Here is a 17,449-nt window from a genome sequence, read left to right as displayed (position 1 = left end):
GCATGACACAGCAACAAAGCATGGCTTTGAATAAAGTAAATGTTTAAACAATTTAATCTAGCACTTCAAGCAATTACTTATGCAGTCAGAAAATATCCACAAAAAAAGAAGTCACATCTCCTACCAGAGTTAAACATGTAAATTGTGCTAAGCACTGGATGCAACATAATAAATAATTCCAAACATTACATACCAGTTGCGTCTTTAGGGTTGAACAATGAGCTATTTGTATGTTGAGGACCCAAGCAAAGCTAAGCCCAAACATTTTATACCCATGCTTATCTGCCAGGTGCGCATGTAAAAGTAGTCCCTCCAGATATCCTGGCTCAATTTTTTAGTTCCTCCCGTGTTTTTGGGTTATCTGCCCTCTTGAGGCCTGGAGTTCTTTAAAGGAAGAGCTGCCATTGTGCTCATGTTTTGAGTGTTCTGTTTTTTGACGCAACAGTTGGAGAAATCTTCTTTATGTTACACAACAAATTCTAACGCGATATTTAACTGGTACACTACACAACTAGTTTGAGGAATGTGGTGGAAACTCCATCCAGCCATGTTTGCACCAAACCACTGCACACTTCTGGAGAAGGGTAGAGAATCAGAATTCAGCCAGTGTCCACAAGTGCACACATCAGGAGAAAGATGGTTACAGTAGAGGATGCACATTTGTGGCCTGCTGGAGGTCATTTTGCAGGGCTCTGGCAGTGCTCCTCCTTGCACAAAGGCAGAGGTAGCGGTCCTGCTGCTGGGTTGTTGCCCTCCTACGGCCTCCTCCACGTCTCCTGATGTACTGGCCTGTCTCCTGGTAGCGCCTCCATGCTCTGGACACTACGCTGACAGACACAGCAAACCTTCTTGCCACAGCTCGCATTGATGTGCCATCCTGGATGAGCTGCACTACCTGAGCCACTTGTGTGGGTTGTAGACTCCGTCTCATGCTACGACTAGAGTGAAAGCACCGCCAGCATTCAAAAGTGACCAAAACATCAGCCAGGAAGCATAGGAACTGAGAAGTGGTCTGTGGTCACCACCTGCAGAACCACTCCTTTATTGGGGGTGTCTTGCTAATTGCCTATAATTTCCACCTTTTGTCTATTCCATTTGCACAACAGCATGTGAAATTTATTGTCAATCAGTGTTGCTTCCTAAGTGGACAGTTTGATTTCACAGAAGTGTGATTGACTTGGAGTTACATTGTGTTGTTTAATTGTTCCCTTTATTTTTTTTAGCAGCGTATTAGTAATCTGTTTGTTAGTTTATTTTACTCAGTTGGGTTTGGAAGACTTGTGTTTGGGGCATTGAACATCGACCAACCTCACTATCTTAAGGTAAAAAATGTATGTGGCAAGTGGAGGGATAATAACCATTGGTTTAGACTTCCATGTGTGTGTCTCTATGACTACGGTGTATTTACCAGTGTTCTGAGATTCAAGTTGTGTATCTATGCTCCTGTCCACAGTATCCTGTCCACATTAGCATGAATCTCCTCAGACTGCTCCATATAAAGGCTAATTCTAATTGCTCCCTTAAAATATACTTTGGTACCTTATGGATCTGCACACAGTACAACAGACAGGATATTAGGTTGTATATCCTGTTATACAGCTGTTTTAGCTTAACAGTCTGTTGTGTTTAGAACGTACAGTGTTATAGGTGTAGGGAGGACTTCACACCTTAACCAGTGGTTTGAGCAGACAGCAACCTCCAGGAAGAGACACAACAGCAGATATACACCATGATGAGTGTGTGGATATGTAGCAGGCAGGTCCACTGGTGCATGGTGCTTGGTGTTGCTATTGGTAACCTACACATTGTACCTTGTACTGTGAAGGTTGTGAGTCATTTTCACCTTTCCGTAGCATTTGTGTTAGTGTGTGTGTGTTTCCTCTTAGAACTGTCCTGCCCTCTGTGTGTCCATGTAACACTGTTTTAAGTATCCAATCACATTCAATCAGGAAGCTAGTAGTCCTTGTGAAAGAACATTGTTCCTTTATTTATTAATCTGTGACTTTGTTATTCTTAATATTAAAGTGATAAACATAGGTTTAACATAGGTAGCCTAATCAATCACTTTTTATAGCTACTGTTTACAGGCCTCCTGGGCCATATGCAGCGTTCCTCACTGAGTTCCTTGAATTCCTATCCTATTCCTAATTCCACATTTTTGGTGACTTTAATATTCACATGGAAAAGTCCACAGACCCACTCCGGAGCCATCATCGACTCAGTGGGTTTTGTCCAACATGTTTCCGGAGCCACTCACTGCCACAGTCATACATACTCTGGACCTAGTTTTGTCCCGTGGAATACATTTTGTGGATCTTAAAGTTTTTCCTCATAATCCTGGACTATCGGACCACCATTTTATTTTACGTTTGCAATCGCAACAAATAATCTGCTCAGACCCCAACCAAGGATCATCAAAATCCGTGCTATAAATTCTCAGACATCCCAAAGATTCCTAGATGCCCTACCAGACTCCCTCCGCCTACCCAAGGACGTAAGAGTACAAAAATCTGTTAACCACCTAACTGAGGAACTCAATTTAACCTTGCGCAATACCCTAGATGCAGCCGCAACGCTAAAAACGAAAAACATTTGTCATAAGAAACTAGCTCCCTGGTGTACAGAAAATACCCGAGCTCTGAAGCAAGCTTCCAGAAAACTGGAACAGAAATGGCGCTACACCAAACTGGAAGTCTTCCGACTAGCTTGGAAAGACAGTACCATGCAGTATCGACGAGCCCTCACTGCTGCTCGATCATCCTATTTTTCCAACTTAATTGAGGAAAATAAGAACAATCCAACATTTTATTTTGATACTGTCGCAAAACTAACTAAAAAGCAGCATTCCCCAAGAGAGGATGGCTTTCACTTCAGCAGTGATAAATTCATGAACTTCTTTGTGGAAAAGAATCAAATTACGCACTCCTCTTTAAATCTGCGTATTCCTCCAAAGCTCTGTTATTCTGAGTCTGCACAACGCTTCCATGACCTAGGATCAAGGGAGACACTCAAGTGTTTTAGTACTATATCTCTTGACACATTGATGAAAATAATCATGGCCTCCAAACCTTCAAGTTGCATATTGGACCCTATTTGACCAAAACTACTGAAAGAGCTGCTTCCTGTGCTTGGCCCTCCTGTATTGAACATAATAAATGGCTCTCTATCCACCGGATGTGTACTAAACTCACTAAAAGTGGCAGTAATAAAGCCTCTCATGAAAAAGCCAAACCTTGACCCAGAAAATATAATAAAATATCTGCCTATTTCGAATTTCCCATTCCTCTCAATTAAAAAAAAAAAGCTGATGCATTGCAACTAACTGCCTTCTTGAAGACAAACAATGTATACGAAACGCTGCAGCTGAAGAGACTGCACTTGTGAAGGTGGTAAATGACCTTTTAATGGCGTCAGACCGAGGCTCTGCATCTGTCCTCGTGCAACTAGACCTTAGTGCTGCTTTTGATACCATCGATCACCACATTCTTTTGGAGAGATTGGAAACCCAAATTGGTCTACCCGGACAAGTTCTGGCCTGGTTTAGATATTTTTGTCGGAAAGATATCAGTTTGTCTCTGTGGATGGTTTGTCCTCTGACAAATCAACTGTACATTTCGGTGTTCCTCAATGCTCCGTTTTAGGACCACTATTGTTTTCACTATATATTTTAACTCTTGGTGATGTCATTCGGAAACATGATGTTGTAATAATGCCTGTGTGTAGCTGGTGTTGAGGTGTCAGGCGCAGGACAGCAGATATGAGTAATAAACGTAATTTACTCAAGTAAATCCACAAATACAACACAATAATACTAGCCCACAATAACAGACCATATTACAAATAAACAATCACTCACAAACAAACATGGGGGAACAGAGGGTTAAATAATGAACAAGTAATTGGGGGATTGAAAGCAGGTGTGTAAGACAAAGACAAAACAAATGGAAAATGAAAAGTAGATTGGCGATGGCTAGAAGGCCGGTGACGTCGACCGCCGAACGCCGCCCGAACAAGGAGAGGCAGGGTTATATCCTGCCTGTGTGGCCCTGTCCGGGGGTATTGTCGGACGGGGCCACAGTGTCTCCTGACCCCTCATGTCTCAGTCTCCAGTATTTATGCTGCGGTAGTTTATGTGTCGGGGAGCTAGGGTCAGTCTGTTATATCTGGATTTGTTTTTCTTATCCGGTGTCCTGTGTGAAATTAAGTATGCTCTCTCTAATTTTCTCTCTTTTTCTCTCTTTCTTTCTCTCTTGGAGGACCTGAGCCCTAGGACCATGCCTCAGGACTACCTGGCATGATGACTACTTGCTGTCCCCAGTCCACCTGGCCGTGCTGCTGCTCCAGTTTCAACTGTTCCGCCTTCCGCCTATGGAACCCTGACCTGTTCACCGGACGTGCTACCTGTCCCTGACCTGCTGTTTTCAACTCTCTAGAGACAGCAGGAGTGGTAGAGATACTACTCTGAATGATCGGCTATGAAAATCAACTGACATTTACTCCTGAGGTGCTGACCTGTTGCACCCTCTACAACCACTGTGATTATTATTATTTGACCCTGCTGGTCATCTATGAACATTTGAACATCTTGGCCATGTTCTGTTATAATCTCCACCCGGCACAACCAGAAGAGGACTGGTCACCCCTCATAGCCTGGTTCCTCTCTAGGTTTCTTCCTAGGTTTTGGCCTTTCTAGGGAGTTTTTCCTAGCCACCGTGCTTCTACACCTGCATTGCTTGCTGTTTGTGGATTTAGGCTGGGTTTCTGTACAGCACTTTGTGACATCAGCTGATGTAAGAAGGGCTTTATAAATACATTTGATTGATTGAGGGTTAATAATTGGACACACTTTTTTTTACTAAGCATAAGCCTATGGCAAGTCACATGACATGTTTCTAATAAAAATAATGAAGAAACATTTTACAGAGTACAACATGTCTACATATTCTCCTCTAAATCTAAACAATCATATTTTTTTTCTCTTCCTCACTCTCTTTTAATTTATTCTTCCTCCTCTATGTCTCTCTGACACTAAGGCTCGATCTCAAATAGTCTTTCCTAGATTCCTCTCCTATCTCCTCTCCTTCTATCTCAACCCTATTAGAGGAGAAGGTCCAAGGTCCCTCCCCTAGGATTCTATTCTCCAATGTGTTTGGCGAAGGAGTCAAAGAGAGAGAGGATGTGAGGAGGAATCGAGTAAGGTCTCATTGAAAAAGAGCTCATAGGGAACTCTGTAATACAACTTTTTCTCCTCTATGGTGAGTTCATCTCTCACCTTAACCACCAGGGGGAATCACCACTAAACCATTCAGTACTGTATTCAACCATCAACATAATAATAACAATAACAGAGCGAGAGAGACTGTTTGTTACAGTAGGTTATTGTTACACCACTTTCTCACAGATCCAGTTGTGATTTGTGCCACATTTGTCATCATTCCATGTCTTTACAGGGTTATCTTGTTCATAGAATATCTCAACACAGTCCTCTTGCCCTTCATAATCATCAGGCTGTCCTGTCCCCCAGAACCTAAACAACACAGAGAACAGACCACCATTATCAGACTGTCCTGACCCCTAGTACCTAAACAACACAGAGAACAGACCACCATTATCAGACTGTCCTGCCCCCCAGTACCTAAACAACACAGAGAACAGACCACCATTATCAGACTGTCCTGTCCCCCAGTACCTAAACAACACAGAGAACAGACCACCATTATCAGACTGTCCTGTGCCCCAGTACCTAAACAATACAGAGAACAGACCACCATTATCAGGCTGTCCTGTCCCCCAGTACCTAAACAACACAGAGAACAGGCCACCATTATCAGACTGTCCTGTCCCCCAGTACCTAAACAATACAGAGAACAGACCACCATTATCAGGCTGTCCTGTCCCCCAGTACCTAAACAACACAGAGAACAGGCCACCATTATCAGACTGTCCTGCCCCCCAGTACCTAAACAACACAGAGAACAGACCACCATTATCAGACTGTCCTGCCCCCCAGTACCTAAACAACACAGAGAACAGACCACCATTATCAGACTGTCCTGACCCCCAGTACCTAAACAACACAGAGAACAGACCACCATTATCAGACTGTCCTGCCCCCCAGTACCTAAACAACACAGAGAACAGACCACCATTATCAGACTGTCCTGACCCCCAGTACCTAAACAACACAGAGAACAGACCACCATTATCAGACTGTCCTGCCCCCCAGTACCTAAACAACACAGAGAACAGACCACCATTATCAGACTGTCCTGACCCCCAGAACCTAAACAACACAGAGAACAGACCACCATTATCAGACTGTCCTGTCCCCCAGTACCTAAACAACACAGAGAACAGACCACCATTATCAGACTGTCCTGCCCCCCAGTACCTAAACAACACAGAGAACAGACCACCATTATCAGACTGTCCTGACCCCCAGTACCTAAACAACACAGAGAACAGACCACCATTATCAGACTGTCCTGACCCCCAGTACCTAAACAACACAGAGAACAGACCACCATTATCAGACTGTCCTGCCCCCCAGTACCTAAACAACACAGAGAACAGACCACCATTATCAGACTGTCCTGCCCCCCAGTACCTAAACAACACAGAGAACAGACCACCATTATCAGACTGTCCTGCCCCCCAGTACCTAAACAACACAGAGAACCAGACAGTCAGACACTGTGGTACAAACATCCTCCTAATTTATACACATAGTCCTATGTTTTACAATTTTAAAGACAAATTCTGAAAGATGAGCATACCATTATACAGAATGGGCCATTTACAATCATATTGTTTTATTATATGATGACATTTTAAACAAAAAATATGACTGATTATTGTGATACATCTATAGTTCTCATTGAATAACATCCATGAATGGAAACATACATTCTGATGAACATGATTAGATGCAATTTCTCATTGTTGTTTTTTATCTCCATATCACCTGGTAAAATGGTCAAATCTCTCACCCTGTGGTCAGTGGGGTGCCGTCCACCCACTTCCAGGTCCCCTCAGTAACTGAGTCAGTCAGACCAATCCAGGCTCTCAGGTGGAGGTTGAAGAGAAATGTCTGTTGTTGAGAAAGATAAAGATAGCACATTTTAAGATATTTATAAAATACTGCACACATATTAGTGTACTGAGGAAAATTATATTTGCTCCGACTCTCTCTCTCTCACCTGTTCCTCTCTGCTGTTTATGTTCACCAGGTCTGCTCCTCTCTCCAGACAGTCCTGTCTGCTCTCCTTCCAGGTTTTCTTCTCAGTAGAGAGGAAGTACAAACTGGAGTCAAAGTATCTCCATCCTTCCTGACAATGCTGTTCTGTTGAAGAGTAAAGGTGAACATGTTGAGAAACTTAGCCAGTATCTTTATACTCATAAACCCATTGATATATATTACTGTTGATTTTACTTCTAATTTATCACAGTTATAGCTCACCTATCACAAAAAGCTTTGCCTGAATATGGCCTTTCTCTTCAGTCAGGTTATTGTATCTGGTCTGTAGCTGGTCTCTCTCTTCAGTCAGGTTGTTGTATCTGGTCTGTAACTGGTCTCTCTCTGCAGTTGCGTTAGTCTTATAAAGTGATAAACTCTGTGACAAGTTGTTCCTTTTATCCTCAGAATCTTTGATGGCTCTGTTATCTACAAAGTGTAAACACATAGTTACCAACTGAAACACCAGGTAAATAGGCTTAGTAACCTACACTTCTTACAACTAGGTGATAAGCAATGAACTTGGACACAAACTCACAGTAGACAGACAGGCCTATGATCCCAGCCAGTAGAACACACAGTAGCCCCAGACACACTGCAGCAACTAGGAAGGGTCTCTTCACTGAGATATCAGGCTCTGTGGAGACATACAATATAGTGTTATGTTTTGTGAGTGTGTGTGTGTTACCAGAGTACTGGTCTCCTGGTCCATTATTAGGAGCAGTGTCTGCTGTCTCTTCTCTCTTGGTGCTGGTCTCACCGTCTCTCAGGGTGTCTGCACTGACGTAGATATCCACAATCCTCTCCTCCATCTCACCTCTGTTAAACTTGACCTCTTGTTCATATCTGGTTCAGCATAGATGACCTTTGACATCTTCAACAATACCTGGGTCTTTCTTTCCATGTAGGTCTACTATACATTAAGTCTCTGCTTCTAGAATTAATGTGGTGGTCTTCCAACATGGCCGCCAGGAGGCGTCGTACGTCAACTGCAAGTCCTCTATACGTTAAGTCTCTGCTTCTAGTGATTTCTCTGTCTCTGAGTCATCTGTGTGTCTCTGTCTGTGTGACTGATGTAGGTCTTAACTCTATGGAAGTATCAACAAAATTACACGGGAAGTTGTGGCTATAATAATACAAAAATGTTTACAATTTTGAAAACTTGTGTGCGTAGTTGTGTGCGTAGTTGTGTGAGTGTGAGAGATTGTTACAGTGGTTATTGTTAAAATATATTCTGCAGCACAATATAAATCATTCCATGTCTCTACATGGTCATCTTGTCCAGAGTGTATCTCAACACAGTCCTCCTGTCCAGGGAACGGGACTTGCTATTTGTAATGATGGACAGGACACTATCATACCAGGAAGATATAGATCATAGAGGGGAAGTGGACAACAAAGGCTAGTTGTTAACATTTATTCAATATCATATGTAACAGTCATATATGAGCATTTGATGTTGTGCTTATACGTAACTTGACAACAAAGATTGACTGTCAAAGAGTATTAGGACACACAGCAGCCCCAGACACACTGCAGCAACTCCAGAGGGTCTCTTCCACCACTGAACATGTACTAATCACACATTATTAAAGATCTTTAGTAATGTGTTTTACTGTATCATCCAGGATTGGGACAAATAAAGCTAAAGTACTACAGGATAAGCTCACTTGTTTAATATATTGTGTGTAGTTTGTGTGTGTGTGTGTGTGTGTGTGTGTGTGTGTGTGTGTGTGTGTGTGTGTGTGTGTGTGTGTGTGTGTGTTTACGTGTGTGTGTGTGTGTGTGTGTGTGTGTGTGTGTGTGTGTGTGTGTGTGTGTGTGTGTGTGTGTTTGTGTGTGTGTGTGTGTGTGTGTGTGTTCGTGCAATCTTACCTGAAGCAACAACTCCATCTCTTGGACTGGGCTTGAAGGCTCTTACATTGGAATATAATTGGCCATCAATGTCTGTGTTCTTCATTGCATCAGGCTCATCGTCTTCAAATCCATCTGAGGTTTCATAGACTCCCTCTGACATCTTAACACACTTGTGGTCAAATACAGTAACTTCTACTTCTAACCTCAACTCTAATGTACGTTTGTAGCTGTGTCTTCTCCCTGCACTGTCCTGGGTCTGTGTGACTTTAGGTAGTGAAACTCTTTATCAGTCAACTACAGTGAAAGGGAAATTGTGAAATCAACACAACACTGGCCAACATGTGACTTCCACCAGCCTTAGTTTGATAATATACTACATGATATGACCTTATATCATGCTATGTGATGTATGTGTGAATTCACAGTGTCCCAATTCTTCATGTTCTAAAATAATTTGGGATCCTGTTAATTGACATATACACTACATATATCCTGACTGAGTTTACAGCACCCCCAGCCTTCAAATGGAGAACAAATTATGGCTCTCTGTATGTGAACGGTGGTGTAGGGGGAGGTTGTCCCTAGATGTTGATCTTAGGTAAATTTTATATTTATTCCATAAATGGTTAAGGTTAGGATTGGGGGAAAGAAACCTGATCCTAGATCTGTACGTAGGGGAAACCTCCCCCCGTGTTGTGACCAGCCACCAATGGCCATGTAGGGGTCAATGTTCTATCTATGCTGACAGTGAAGAGTTACTCAGAATGAAAAAGCAGAAGTTCTGACAATATCTCCATAGTTTCAATTTTAAGGGAATAGAAAGAATAAAAAACCCTTCACATGTTTTATGCCAAAACATTAATATCTCCACCCTGTCTTTTAGTACAACATAACATATACATACTGGTTACATCTAATGACACAACTCTCTCTGCACTGATTCCACTGTTCCACATTCCACATGACATCTACCTACATGAACTATTATACAACTCTACAGCTCTACTCTATTCTCTATTCTAGAGAAAGCATCACACAGATCATAACATACAGGGACAGAGTCAAAGGTGTCCCTCTGGTGGACATAGTACTAACTACAGGTACAGCTGTAGTGTTGGTGACAGAGACCTGGGTGGATGTAGTACTAACTACAGGTACAGCTGTAGTGTTGGTGACAGAGACCTGGGTGGATGTAGTACTAACTACAGGTACAGCTGTAGTGTTGGTGACAGAGACCTGGGTGGATGTAGTACTAACTACAGGTACAGCTGTAGTGTTGGTGACAGAGACCTGGGTGGATGTAGTACTAACTACAGGTACAGCTGTAATGTTGGTGACAGAGACCTGGGTGGATGTAGTACTAACTACAGGTACAGCTGTAGTGTTGGTGACAGAGACCTGGGTGGATGTAGTACTAACTACAGGTACAGCTGTAGTGTTGGTGACAGAGACCTGGGTGGATGTAGTACTAACTACAGGTACAGCTGTAATGTTGGTGACAGAGACCTGGGTGGATGTAGTACTAACTACAGGTACAGCTGTAGTGTTGGTGACATAGACCTGGGTGGATGTAGTATTAACTACAGGTATAGCTGTAGTGTTGGTGACAGAGACCTGGGTGGATGTAGTACTATCTACAGGTACAGCTGTAGTGTTGGTGACAGAGACCTGGGTGGATGTAGTACTAACTACAGGTACAGCTGTAGTGTTGGTGACAGAGACCTGGGTGGATGTAGTACTAACTACAGGTACAGCTGTAGTGTTGGTGACAGAGACCTGGGTGGATGTAGTACTAACTACAGGTACAGCTGTAGTGTTGGTGACAGAGACCTGGGTGGATGTAGTACTAACTACAGGTACAGCTGTAGTGTTGGTGACAGAGACCTGGGTGGATGTAGTACTAACTACAGGTACAGCTGTAGTGTTGGTGACAGAGACCTGGGTGGATGTAGTACTAACTACAGGTACAGCTGTAGTGTTGGTGACAGAGACCTGGGTGGATGTAGTACTAACTACAGGTACAGCTGTAGTGTTGGTGACAGAGACCTGGGTGGATGTAGTACTAACTACAGGTACAGCTGTAGTGTTGGTGACAGAGACATGGGTGGATGTAGTACTAACTACAGGTACAACTGTAGTGTTGGTGACAGAGACCTGGGTGGACGTAGTACTAACTACAGGTACAGCTGTAGTGTTGGTGACAGAGACCTGGGTGGATGTAGTACTAACTACAGGTACAGCTGTAGTGTTGGTGACAGAGACCTGGGTGGATGTAGTACTAACTACAGGTACAGCTGTAGTGTTGGTGACAGAGACCTGGGTGGATGTAGTACTAACTACAGGTACAGCTGTAGTGTTGGTGACAGAGACCTGGGTGGATGTAGTACTAACTACAGGTACAGCTGTAGTGTTGATGACAGAGACCTGGGTGGATGTAGTACTAACTACAGGTACAGCTGTAGTGTTGGTGACAGAGACCTGGGTGGATATTAGTACTAACTACAGGTACAGCTGTTGTGTTGGTGACAGAGACCTGGGTGGATGTAGTACTAACTACAGGTACAGCTGTAGTGTTGGTGACAGAGACCTGGGTGGATGTAGTACTAACTACAGGTACAGCTGTAGTGTTGATGACAGAGACCTGGGTGGATGTAGTACTAACTACAGGTACAGCTGTAGTGTTGGTGACAGAGACCTGGGTGAATGTAGTACTAACTACAGGTACAGTTGTAGTGTTGGTGACAGAGACCTGGGTGGATATTAGTACTAACTACAGGTACAGCTGTAGTGTTGGTGACAGAGACCTGGGTGGATGTAGTACTAACTACAGGTACAGCTGTAGTGTTGGTGACAGAGACCTGGGTGGATGTAGTACTAACTACAGGTAGAACTGTAGTGTTGGTGACAGAGACCTGGGTGGATGTAGTACTAACTACAGGTACAGTTGTAGTGTTGGTGACAGAGACCTGGGTGGATGTAGTACTAACTACAGGTACAGTTGTAGTGTTGGTGACAGAGACCTGGGTGGATTTAGCACTAACTACAGGTACAGCTTTGGGCTGTAGAGCTCATAACCACCTCCACAGAGTCTTTCAATGAGACCAGACTTACACCAACTTTGCCTGCCATTTCCACTACCATCAGCTCTACATTCTTTGAACAGCAGGTGGTCTTGCAGGCAACCCGGGTCACATTCTTGTCACTGGGGCCCACCACTGTAGAAGTGTTGAGGGTCCCGTTACCATGCCATAGGGTGAAGATGCCTCTCCAATTGACACCGATGGTGAGGTTAGCGGAGGGCTCCCAGTTTTAGGAGCTGCATGCTAACGGGCAGTCAGAGGAGTCCACTGAGGTGTAATAAGAACTGGAGACTGCGTCCAAGTCACGCCTGCTCCCGTTCTACCCCCTGGCGCTCGAGGGCGCCAAAGCTCACAGGCATTGTGCACACCTGCCATCATTATGCACACCTGCGTTCTCCCGTCACGTCCATCAGCAATTATTGGACTCACCTGGTCTCAATCACCTCTGTCATTACCTTCCCTATATCTGTCTGGTTCCCCGCTCTGTTCCCTGCTTCTGCATTAATTGTTTTTTGTCTTTGTATACTCGTGTGCTGACGCTGTTCCTGTCCTGTTACCTCTCTGTTCTGCATTAAGTGTTCAACTCCCCGTACCTGCTTCTCATCTCCAGCATCGGTCCTTACAGAATGCCGAAGCCATCATATGAAGCATCGGGGAGTGCTGACGTTCTCGGTTGGTGGTGACGTCGGGTCCGGGGCCCGACACAGACGGAATCGGGGGTGCCTAAAGCCAGCTCGTCGGGCTGTCACGCCCTAGCTGGCTTGAGAGGCTTCTTGCTCCGGTTTGCTCAGAAGGCGCCCATCCCACATCAGTCCTAAGCCGGATCGTCAGGTTTTTACGCCCTGCCGGCTCGTCAGGCTGTTACGCCGGATCATCCGGATCTCACGCCTCGGCTGGATCGACAGGCCTTCATGCCTCAGCCGGTTCGTCGGGGTTTCACACCCAGCCGGCTCACACCCAGTCCAGCGCCCGTGCATCGGCCGGCCCGTCAGGCTCGTCCAGGTGGGACCCTGGGTGGCACCCCTAGAGGGGGGGTACTGTCCCGCCAGCTCCCGCGCTCGAGAGCCCCAGCATTGCGCACTTCTGCCATCATTATGCACACTTTCCTTCCCCCCTTCAAGCGCATCAGCAATTATTGGACTCACCTGGACTCAATTATTGGACTCAGCTGGACTCAATCATGTCATTACCTTCCCTATATCTGTGTGGTTCCTCACTCTGTTCCGTGCTTCCTCATTAATTGTCTTTTGTCTTTGTATACCCGTTTGCTGACGCTGTTCCTATCCTGTTACCTGTCTGTTCTGCATTGTGTTCAACTCCCCATACCTGCTTCTCATCTCCAGCATCGGTCCTTAAAGTTGTTTTCAAGGTATTCACATTCTCATACGCAGATTCATGGACATCTATATCCGGGTTGCATCCGGTTTACACAGGCCAACATCACATGCGCAGTAGCACTCAGTGTGCACACGGAGCAGCGCAAGCAGCGACGACATTATTACATCATCCAAAAACATGGCAGACATTGAATGAATATGAAATGAAAAAAATTATTGGCCTCAAAGACAATTATTTAAATCATTTTATGCATATTTTTTGCACGAAGGTGATGATAGAAGTGTCTTCCTAAGAATGTTCAAATGTGACAAATTTGTCTCTGTGGCTTTGTATGGAAATTGTGTTCTGGGCTAAGCGACCGTTAAACTGCAGTACTAAAAAAAAAGAACCCTGGTAGACAAGAACCCTGGTAGCCCACACTCGGGAGCGGTAAAATCTATCACCTGGAGGGAGGAAGGAAGGAAGGGGAGAGGGGATAGATAGAGAGAGAGAGAGCTTAGTCAGACAACTGATTTAGCTGATAACAACTGGTAGCTTACAGCAACCAATTCATTTCAAATCAGTGGCTGTGAGGGAGAGAGGATATGAGAAAAGGAGGACATTTTAGAGTTTTGAAAGAAGACCCTTACCTTGCTGACAAGGAAGAGATGCAGGAATGCCTTGTTCAAGTCTGCGGCTCCAGTGGCCTCGGCCTCCATGGTCAAGGTGACGTCCGTTCCTGACAGGGTGCTGGTGGGTGCCATGAGGCTCACCGTACCATTGGCCGAGCTGCCCCCAATCACCATGGAGATGTTTACAGGGATTGGCCATTTCCACAGTAAAGGGGACGGAAATGGTGGAAATCTATGTCTGTATCTTAATCAGAAGTTTTAAAGGGGAAAATGTTTGTGCATGAGTGAAGGCTCCTACTCAGAGGAGGGGGAGGAGATCTCCTCCTCAATGAATTTCATAATAATTTTTGGACCAAACTATACTAAATGTGTTAGTCACAAAATAATTGATTAAAACAGATTATTTTGCAATGAAGGTCAACAGTAGCCTCAGCAACACTATGTAGGGTAGCACCATGGTGTAGCCGGAGGACAGCTGACCTCCTTTTGGAGGCTCCTGGTTCTCACCCCCTTCCATAAACTTACACATAAATTATGACAACTACCGGAGGACGTCCTCCAACCTATCAGAGCTCTTGTAGCATGAACTGACATGTTGTCCACCTTAATAAAGGATCAGAGAATGAATCTAGTACTGAAAGCATAAGCTACAGCAAGCTAGCACTGCGGTGCATAAAAGAGAGAGTCATTTTCTTTTTCAGTTTCACTCACTTAGCTATCAAATTAAGTTAGCTAGTTTAGCCAACTCAAAACACCCTGATCAAACAGAAGGCTGCTATGTTACAGTGTTTATGAGGTCATGTTGCACTTCCTAAGGCTTCCACTAGATGTCAACAGTCTTTAGAACCTTGTTTGATGCTTCTACTATAAAGGAGGGGGGATTGAGAGGGGATTGAGTCAGAGGTCTGTCAGAGTGCCACGAGCTGGTCACAAGCTGGTCACTCGCATTCACATGAGAGGTAGCTTGCTTTCCATCGCATTTCTGAAGACAAAGGAATTCTCCGGTTGGAACATTATTGATGATTTCTGATAAAAACATCCTAAAGATTGATTCTATACTTAGTTTGACATGTTTCTACGGACTGTAATATGACTTTTCGTCTGAACTTTCACCTGGACCTGCCAGCGCGTCATCAGTTTGTATTGTGTACTAAACGCGCAAACAAAAGGAGGTATTTGGACATAAATTATGGACTTTATCGAACAAATCAAACATTTATTGTGGAACTGGGATTCCTGGGAGTGCATTCTGATGAAGATCATCAAAGGTAAGTGAATATTTATAATGCTATTTCTGACATTGTTGACTCCACAATATGGCGGATATCTCTTTGGCTTGCTGGGCTCTGAGTGCTGTACTCAGATTATTGCATGGTGTGCTTTTTCGGTAAAGCTTTTTTCAAATCTGACACAGCGGTTGCATTAAAACCTGTTTGGGCTGCAAGCCCGACGTCGGAACGAAAATGACAACAGCTGCAGGGCGCGAAATTCAAAATCTATTTTTTTTTAAATATTTAACTTTCACACATTAACAAGTCCAATACAGCATTTGAAAGATAAACATCTTGTCAATCCAGCCAACATGTCCGATTTTTTAAATGTTTTACAGAGAAAACACCACATATATTTATGTTAGCTCACCACCAAATACAAAAGTGGACAGACACGTATGATTATGATTATGATGTATGAATTATGATTCAAGTAGCATGCACAAGCCAACCGAAATAACCTAAAACCAACCTTAAGAACCCAGAAAAAACTACCTCAGATGACAGTCATATAACATGTTACACAATAAATCTATGTTTTGTTCATAAAATGTGCATATTTTAGCTATAAATCAGTTTTACATTGATGCTACCATAAATGCTACCACATAGCTACAGTCTGAAATCAGACGGGAGTAGCCAGAGAAAATACAGACACCAACGTCAACTACTAATTGCACCTCATAAAACATTTCAGAAAAACATATGGTGGATAGCTAATGAAAGACAGATATCGTGTGAATAGAGCCAATATTTCCGATTTTTGAAGTGTTTTACAGCGAAAACACAATATATCGTTATATTAGCTAACAACATAAGCTAGCATAAGGCAGCATTGATTCTAGTCAAGCGCTAGCCTAGCACAGTTAGCACAGTTAGCATAGAACAGTTCGACAGATATATGAAAAAGCATCCCAAATTGGGTCCTTATCTTTGTTGATATTCCATCAGAATGTTGTAACGGGGTCCAATGTCCAGTACAGTCTTTAGTTGGGTTCCAGAACGAAATATTTCCCTCTTTGGTTAGCAAGCACCACGGCTGTGCGGCGCTAATCTTTCTGTCTTCAAAAAATTCTTCCAAAACATCACGTCTAAAGTCCAGAATAAATTGCAATAATATAATTAAAGAATATTGAAAAAACATACTTTAGGATGATTTTGTGACATGTATCAAATAATATCGAAGTCAGAGATCATATTCACCTTTATCGACCTTCTTCCAGTAGCCGAGTCCAAATTCTGCCTGTCGCCCGGAATTTTTTTTTAACTGCGCAGGTCTCACAAGAAGGTGTGGTATTCAGGCCATGGACGAGATATTCGACTCCTTTCAATTCTCACTTCCGCATTACACCCTGATGAAGGCGTATGACGTGTTTCTACGGCCCTAAGTGTAATGACCTTTTATAGACAAGGTCTTAAAGAGACACATCGCATTTTGGAAATCTCAATTCGGCTGGGAAAATGGCTGTTTCGAGGCCGTTTGAAAATGTGCACATATTTTCCAGCTTTTTCAATATTCACCCTGCAGCCTGAAGAAGTTTAAGGAGAAGTTTATCTAAAGTTCCATGCATAACACATGTATTTTCATCAACATTTATGATGAGTATTTCTGTAAATTGATGTGGCTCTCTGCAAAATCACCAGATCTTTTGGAAGCAAAACATTACTGAACGTAACGCGCAAAAGTAAACTGAGATTTTTGGATATGAACTTTACCGAACAAAACATACATGTATTGTGTAACATGAAGTCCTATGAGTGTCATCTGATGAAGATCGTCAAAGGTCAAAGGAGGTTGAGGAGACGCAGTACTTTGCTGAGATGACAAACCTGCTGGATGAGGTTAGACACACCTTAGTTGTCCAGTGTGTTGTGTGCCAAGTTCAGAGAGGATGACAGAAGCAGGATTCTCTGAGAGCGCAACTGACAGCTTCTGCACATAGTCAGATTTGAGACCAGCATTCTCCAGAGTGAGCTCTTCCAGACTGGAGGACTTACTAAGTGTGTCCAAAACCTGCTCACTGACCTTATACGTAGGTCCTTACAGTATAGTTTGAT

General features: G+C 43.6%; 1 protein-coding gene across 1 annotated transcript in view; it reads right to left on the bottom strand.

Annotated features, from left to right (window-relative positions):
* LOC129845479 (C-type lectin domain family 4 member M-like) overlaps positions 1-9,367 on the bottom strand; it is a 30,529-nt gene extending 21,162 nt beyond the window's left edge. Inside the window, exon 1 of the mRNA XM_055913423.1 lies at positions 9,110-9,367. Coding sequence (XP_055769398.1) covers positions 9,110-9,251 — 142 coding nt within the window. The 5' untranslated portion in view covers positions 9,252-9,367. The remainder of the gene's footprint in view (positions 1-9,109) is intronic.
* Positions 9,368-17,449: the final 8,082 nt, after the last annotated feature.

This window comes from Salvelinus fontinalis, unplaced genomic scaffold (genome assembly GCF_029448725.1).
Source record: "Salvelinus fontinalis isolate EN_2023a unplaced genomic scaffold, ASM2944872v1 scaffold_0315, whole genome shotgun sequence".
NCBI lineage: Eukaryota > Metazoa > Chordata > Actinopteri > Salmoniformes > Salmonidae > Salvelinus > Salvelinus fontinalis.
The sequence above is the reverse complement of the archived record's forward strand: the minus strand, read 5'-3'. Positions and strand labels throughout refer to the sequence as shown.